This window comes from Leuciscus leuciscus (assembly GCF_965113295.1).
Source record: "Leuciscus leuciscus genome assembly, chromosome: 25".
Lineage (NCBI taxonomy): Eukaryota > Metazoa > Chordata > Actinopteri > Cypriniformes > Leuciscidae > Leuciscus > Leuciscus leuciscus.
In genome coordinates, this window is record NC_138724.1 from 8,842,552 (window position 1) to 8,849,913 (window position 7,362).

The 7,362-nt window shown below is 36.9% G+C and overlaps 1 protein-coding gene across 2 annotated transcripts; it reads right to left on the reverse strand.

Moving 5' to 3' along the window:
* Positions 1–373: 373 nt before the first annotated feature.
* spi1a (Spi-1 proto-oncogene a) lies at positions 374–6,604 on the reverse strand. Of its 2 annotated transcripts, none has more exons than XM_082158978.1 (5): positions 6,313–6,604; positions 5,984–6,074; positions 5,571–5,758; positions 2,571–2,724; positions 374–1,334 (listed from the first exon to the last, which is right to left on the reverse strand). In XM_082158978.1, the coding sequence occupies exons 1-5, from the start codon at positions 6,349–6,351 to the stop codon at positions 1,018–1,020; spliced, it is 789 nt and encodes a 262-aa protein (XP_082015104.1). In that variant the 5' UTR covers positions 6,352–6,604; the 3' UTR covers positions 374–1,017. The 2 variants fall into 2 exon arrangements, with proteins under 2 accessions (XP_082015104.1, XP_082015105.1); XM_082158979.1 differs by having other exon boundaries at positions 5,586–5,758; positions 6,313–6,602.
* Positions 6,605–7,362: the final 758 nt, after the last annotated feature.

Consider the following 7,362-nt stretch of genomic DNA (forward strand, 5'->3'; position numbering starts at 1 on the left):
GCAACATCACTAGTATTATGTTTTGGGGGATTGCCAATTCGAATAATAAAGTAATTCAAAGTTTAATTCAGTAGAAATTGTATTACCATGAACATAGGCTTAAAAATACATCATATTATTACCATGAGACAGGCTGAATGGGAAAACTGGCCATTTTTTGTACATGTATTAACAAAACAAAAAAAAGGTTGCATGGTTGTCATGCTGTACTTGTCAAATTAATGTTTTTATGTAATTACACAGTAATAATGCTATTAAGTATGTAATAAGTATGTAATTACACAAATAATGCTCCTTAAATTGTTGTAAGCCCCTAAATCGTTCCTATCTTTAACAACATTAACTGTTTTGCTATAACAAATACAACAAGAAACCCAGTAGGAAGTAAATAAGCAGACTTCCAGGTTAATTTATTTAGCAGTGTGATACCGTCACATAATATAAAGAAACATTTTTTTTAATAAGCATAAAATAAGTTAAGGCTTTAGTTATTTATGTGTATGAAGCATATGGGAGTCAACCTACAAGAAACTGTCAAAATAGCGGAATACATTGAAATGTCATGCAGTATAACATGTTAAATCCATCTAAATTACTTTAAACAGCGTTTAAAAAAAAAAAAAAAGTATTATTATTATTTGTGCAGTTTTTATGGATTTTTTTTTTTTAAATCCATTTGTCACATCACTGGACTATTGAAATGTATAGTGAAATAATTGAAATCAAAAAGCTGATTTAAAGAGGTTTAAAGGAAAAAACACTGACCAGTTACAGCATCAAAACCTGCAAGCATGTACTCGTTCCCTTACACAAATATATAAACTTTAAGCTAAAATTTTTTGAAAAATAACGTCATTTGTCCATTGGTCAGCTACCCAAATATTACACATCCCTACATTTTACATATCCCTGAGATTACAATTTTGACTGCAGAACAGTGACAGGAGAGAATTTGAGAATAGTGACATTGTAGGTAAGAGACGCTGGATGTATAGGAAATGTTTTGTGTCCAGAGTGTCAGTGATGATACTGCCTCCTATCCACGGTCATCCTCCTCATCACGTCGCCGCTGAACTGGTACGTAAGTTTCTTCTTGACCTTTTTGACCTCGCCGGTCTTGCCGTAGTTGCGCAGGGCCCTGGCCATCTTCTGGTAGGTCATTCTCTTGCGGTTGCCCTTCTGCTGACCCCAGCGGCCGGCGAGTGTCTCCTTGTGTTTGGAGGAGAACTGAAAGATGCCTCGCTCTCTGTCCACCCACCAGATGCAGTCCCGCATGTCTCCGTCCTGCAGGAGGTCCAGGAGGAACTGATAGAGACGCACTTTCCGTTTGTTTCCTGTAGAAAATGACTCATTTTAAAGTCTGGATGGCACACAATCCCTTTGGCTTCCCTTTTGATATGAATTTCTTTTCAAACACAATTTTTAAAGGGATGTTGTGGGTTAAGTACACTTTGAGATCTGTAGATAGCATTTGTGAACTTCTGTTGATTACCATATAAATGTGCGTACAATAATGTTTATGGGGGAAGATATTCTGGAGTGTTTAAAAGGAGAAACCTGGTATTTTGGTAATGTTCTTATATTAAAGGGACAGTTCACCCAAAAATAGCAAATCCCAAATCCAGAAATTACCCCATGATTTACTCACCCTCAAGCCATCCTAGGTGTATATAACTATCTTCTTTCAGATGAACACAGTTGGAGATATATAAAAAAATAGCATTGCTCTTTCAAGCTTTATAATGGTAGTGAATGGCGGCCCTAATTTTGAAGTCTAAAAAAGTGCATCCATCCATCATAAAAATAATCCATGCGACTCCAGGGGTTAATAAAGGCCTTCTGAAGCGAAGAGATAGGTTTTTGTAAGAAAAAATATCCATATTTAAAACTTTATAAACTAAAATAACCAGCTTCCGGCAGACGGCCTATGCAAGTTGACTTGCGCCAAAAGAGTAAAACTTGACGTTGTATGACGTAGATGTAGGAGTAGCGTAAGTTTAGACGCCTCTCGCGGTTCAAACAAACAGGGCTGGGCAACAAACTAAAGCTCCTCCAACATTTTTCTTAAAAAATTCTCATTTTAGACTTCTAATTCATGACTGGTGTTTTGTTTTTGTTGGTGTTCTGCGCTTCTGCGTTCATCAATGCGTCAGATCAAGGGTTAGTCTTCCACCGTAAATGGATGCGTGCGTACGGCCGTCTGCCGGAAGCTAGTTATTTTAGTTTTAAAAGTTTTACTTGTGGATATTTTTCTTGCACATTGCATCGCTTCGCTTCAGAAGGCCTTTATTAACCCCTGGAGTCGCATGGATTACTTTTATCATGAATGGATGCACTTTTTTAGACTTCAAAATCAGGACCGCCATTCACTACCATTATAAAGCTTGGAAGAGCCAGGATATTTTTTAATATAACTCCGATTGTGTTCATCTGAAAAAAGAAAGTCATATACACCTAGGATGGCTTGAGGGTGAGTAAATCATGGGGTAAATCAAGTCGAGACCAGAAGAGGGTCGAGTCCGAGACAAGAGCATAAAAACCTCCCGTTGGACTCAGGCTCGAGAGCTCACCTGATAGAGTGCTGGAGGTGCACGGATGTCCGTCGTGGTCCTCCTCTCCTTCTGACACCTCAAAGGGTGGACTGCGTCCCCCGGGGTCCTCTTCATCAGTACTGCAGTGGGGGAGTGGGGACCGCTGGTACAGCGCGTGGGGGACGTACGTATACTGTAGAAACACGCCAACAATCATTAGTCCTACCTCCATATGAAGGTTATCATGCTGACCATGGCACAGGAACTCACAAAATTAAAGCAATCAATGACCAACTCAAGAGAAAACATGATTTTTAATAAAAAAGCATGAACCTGCAACCCTAAAACTAACCCCCAGTGGGGCGTGAGTAGGTTATACGAGAACATGTGAATGAGATTGTACGAATTCATACATATTTGTCAACAATTTGCCAAAGCAAAAAATTTAAAAAATAAATGTCATGAGACTCATTTCATTGGATAAAGCGAAATATAAAGCAAAATGTCTGACAAATGCAAATGATCAAGCAATGTTTTTTCTGTCAAGTTTATCAAATGTACATTCCCACACTTATTTTTGAGCAGAAAATGCTGGTTTAGCATAATCTTATATTAGTGGTACCAAATACTCAGAAACCACAGAATTGCTTTACATTGAAAGAGGAAGTGGAAAAACTCAGTGTCAACAGAAAGCGACACACAATGATGTGGTCCCACATTTACAAATCAAGTGCACATCACGTTTTGCTTCCAAATCATCCCGGAGAGCCACAAAGTTTCAATTCTATCAGCAGAATCCTACCAAACAAACACATATCGGTAAACTTTTGATATGCCCGGTTTATTATTTAGCTATGTTCGTAATCATCGGGGTGTATCTAAAATGAAAGTTTACTCTTATTTTAAACTCGTTTAAAGATATGAAATACCTGTTATCCATTCATCTAATTGAAAGTTGCCCTCCTTTAGCTCTCAAATCTCATTCAAAAATGCTGTGCCTAAATGCATTGAGGCAAGGGGTCAAGTTTTGACTGATTAGCATGATCAAGTTAAGTTAGTGCCGCAACTAGCAAAAAAAACAAACTAACAAACAAAACATTGGTCTCCATTGTTGGATGTTCAGATGTGACCTTGTTTATTGATGAAATGGATCACAAATATTTGATTGTATTATAGATGCTTTGCCATAGAGCTGTATTTGTGCGGGGAAAGTTCAGTCGCTAATGACGGACTTCAGCCATCAACTAATCAGGACGCCATTTTACTGTGGACCATAAGCCTCATGGTGTTACGGCTCTGCTGATTGGCTCAAAATATATATTTCTGGAACTGGAACTGGAACCTCGCAAAAAAAAAAAAAAAAGGGTCCCACTTTATATGAAGTGGCTTTAAGTACAATGTACTTACATTGTAATTAATAATTTGATACAATGGACTTATTGTGTACATACATGTTTTTACATTGTACTTATATTTTGAAAATACCTACATGTAATTACATTTGTAATTAATTTATGTAATTACATTTGTAATTAATTTATGTAATTACATTTGTAATTACACTTGTTGACCCTTCCCTTACACCTTAACCCATCCTTTTACCCATCCATACCACCACACCTGTCCCTACAACCTGAACACACTTATTTTTCGATATAAGTACATAGTACTTAAAGCCACTTAATATAAAGTGGGACCAAAAAGGAAAATTAGCTGGATTCACTCTGCGTGTGATCTACTGACGACGAGCAAATTAAAGAACACAGACTCAGTCGGATCATTTCCATTAATGACCAACACAATCTACCAAGAGCAGCACAAATCAGCGTCTGGTTTAAGACATGCTTTTTTTGGATGGTCAATAATGGCACAAATACCAGTAAACTCACGAGCGCAAACCTTAGTAAATCACCTTGCATGATTCATTTAAGTATTCTCCTCCCATACATTTTGCGTCTGAAAGGGAAACTCCTACAAATGCATATGCAATAAGATCAGCCGCAAAAATAACCCTGTTACAGCGCTAAGTTTTGCAATGGATGCAGCCGGTGTAGACATGTTATTTGTTTCAGTGTTATAGGCAGTCATCACTGTGATTGACAGGACTAATAACTGGCACTATCTGGTTTGGGAAAAAACCATGCGCATGATCTTAAACAACAACAGAAGCTAAATTATATGGATTAGCCCAATTTTATGAGGCTTTTAATGTGTGTTGTCATTTTTGGAGTTTCACAACACCTAATTCACTTTTGTTTTATGGAGAAGAGCGGCTCGGATATTCTGCTAAACATCTCCATTTATACTTTGCAGAACCAGGACAATCTGATGGGTTTAGAACAAAATAAACCGGGTAAAAAATTTTTTTTTTGCTTTATAATTTTTCTTTACAGTAATTGTACTGTATATTTGTGACCTGCTCTTAGTCAGACATTTACATTCAAATGGCTTATTTTACTAAATCAAATTCTAAACTCCTAGTTTGCATTAAACTCAGAGGCTGTCATTAGTTGAGGTTTGACTGTGATTGTGTTTAGAGAACGGTGTGTGTGTGTGTGTGTGTGTGTGTGTGTGTGTGTGTGTGTGTGTGTGTGTGTGTGTGTGTGTGTGTGTGTGTGTGTGTCATTGTGTCATTGTGTAGCAGCAACAGTCTTTAGTCAGGAAAGACCGTGTTGAGCAATCAGTCTGTCTCCTCCACTCACATCCTGTCCATCTCTCTTTCTTTTCCTTTATCATTTCATTCTCTCAGACCTTTTCACTGATTGCAGTACTCTATTTCTTACTAAATTAATATTAATAATTAATCATAAAAATGAATATTCATTTTTTATTTTTAGTAAACAGTAAAATAGCCACACTTCTAATGTCTTTCTTATTTTACTGAATTTAATATTTGTCTTCATTTTTATTGTGTTGAGAGGCCACAGTTAATAGAGTCCACACACTAAAATCTACCTAGCAACAACAAACTATCTGGTAAACAGAACCATTTCAGTACATAAGATTACAATAAATAAGTAAATATAAGAGATGTTATACCATTATGACACTAACCTGTGGAGGAATCACAGGTAGAAGTGTTCCCATCCCTGCGTCCACAGACGGGTGGAAGGACTCCACGTCTCCATAGCGGTATGTGGTGGGATGAAGCTCAGTGAAATGGTTTCCTTGAGGCGGCTCAAATTCACTGTGATGAGCGTGAACACTTGTGTAGTCCCAGCCACTTTCTTCCATGAGAAACAGCAAGGGAGAACAAAATTGAGCTTAAAGTTCACTTCAAAACTGTTTCTTTTGATTGTTTTTCTGCTGTGAAATGACTTTTATTACAGTATCAGTGACCAACAAACCAGTTCTGGATATTTAGCACCTCAGACAGAGAACCAGTGGGAAATGACGAGGATCATCACACTATGAGATAACAAGAATCAAAAATGAATGTTAAAAAAACTCACCGGGATGAGTCTCAGGGTCAGTACTGAGATATGGGTAGAAGTCATATATCGGCCGGGCGTCATGGTCATACGGAATTATTTCTTCAGACAACTGAAAAAAAATTAAATTGTTTTTCTTTCACTTTTTTATTTTTACCTGTTTAAAATTAGTTACAAATTTACAAAATGCTCTCCATATGACTCCATAAATTCGACTTCTATAATTATACTATGCACAACTGAATTACATAAAAAAAAGAAGAAAAAAAGATAACATTTTACTTTAACAAAAGTTTTTTTGGAAATGTTTAAATTGGAAAGAGAAAGAGAAGACAATCTCATATACTTACAGGAGAAATAACACAGCTTTCCATTCTGTAATGCAACATGAAGCCCTTCAATCATATAACTTCTTTTGTGGTGTCTATCTCACAGTTTCACACTTATTTACAGAATATTGCATAACGTGGAAATTACTTCACAAGAGCGCTGTACTGTGGTATCTCTTTTCAAATGGGCAAATCTTGTTTTTAAACTCTTCTGCCTTCAGCTTCACTGTCCTGATGTAAAAAAAAAGACTAAATTTCCTGTATCGCCCATGAGCGATTAGCCTGACTTTACTGACAGATCTGGCCTCTGATAGGTCAAATGTGGCGATGACTCGTGATTTTTACTTTGTGACACTCTCAAGGGATATTAACCAATCATGATCCAGTTGATGGGATGGCCTTATATGCATCTCCACCTTTCTCTTAGATTATTAATTTCTTATAATTATTATTTGTTTTTAGAAAGAGTTGGCAGATGATGCATTTGACCCAAAATTTTCATTTTAGAAAGATTATTGAATGAACTGAATGAGGCAGGTCTTCATTAAACGGCATCAAACGTTCTACTATAAAATAGATTTTTTAACTATTTTCATTGCTTCAGATTTTTTTAAGGTCTCACTCATGGATTATATTCAACAGTTTTGCACCAGTGTGCTAATAAAATACACTGAGTTGTATTTGTAATGACTAGCATGAGCAATGATCTGGCTAATGGAAAACCCTGAGTTTTTCTGAGTTAGGTGACCAGATCGTGATGTTGTGGCCTTGACTCAGTCAATCTGAGGGACATTTTTACATGTGCTATTGTCTGAGAGTCATAAACTTCAGCGTTTGGCCAAAGTGAAGTTCCGAGAGAACTTTGTTCCCTTTTTAATCAAAGCATTGTACTGTTATCGGAGGTTTTGAGGAAGCAACTACTATTGCAGCAGAGACAAATGCATTATTCTGTGTTTGACTTGATTTTCATATGCTAAACTCAGTTGACATTAGGTGATTCAGGCATGTTTTGAAAGGGGAGAATCTATCTATCTATCTATCTATCTATCTATCTATCTATCTATCTATCTA

Coding starts and splice junctions, on each gene's coding strand:
- spi1a (XM_082158978.1), bottom strand. CDS start 6,351: ATGTTGCATTACAGAATGGAAAGCTGTGTTATTTCTCCT. Junction 6,075..6,312: donor AAAGCTGTGTTATTTCTCCT/GTAAGTATATGA, acceptor ATTTTTTTTCAG/TTGTCTGAAGAAATAATTCC. Junction 1,335..2,570: donor CACCTCCAGCACTCTATCAG/GTGAGCTCTCGA, acceptor CATTTTCTACAG/GAAACAAACGGAAAGTGCGT.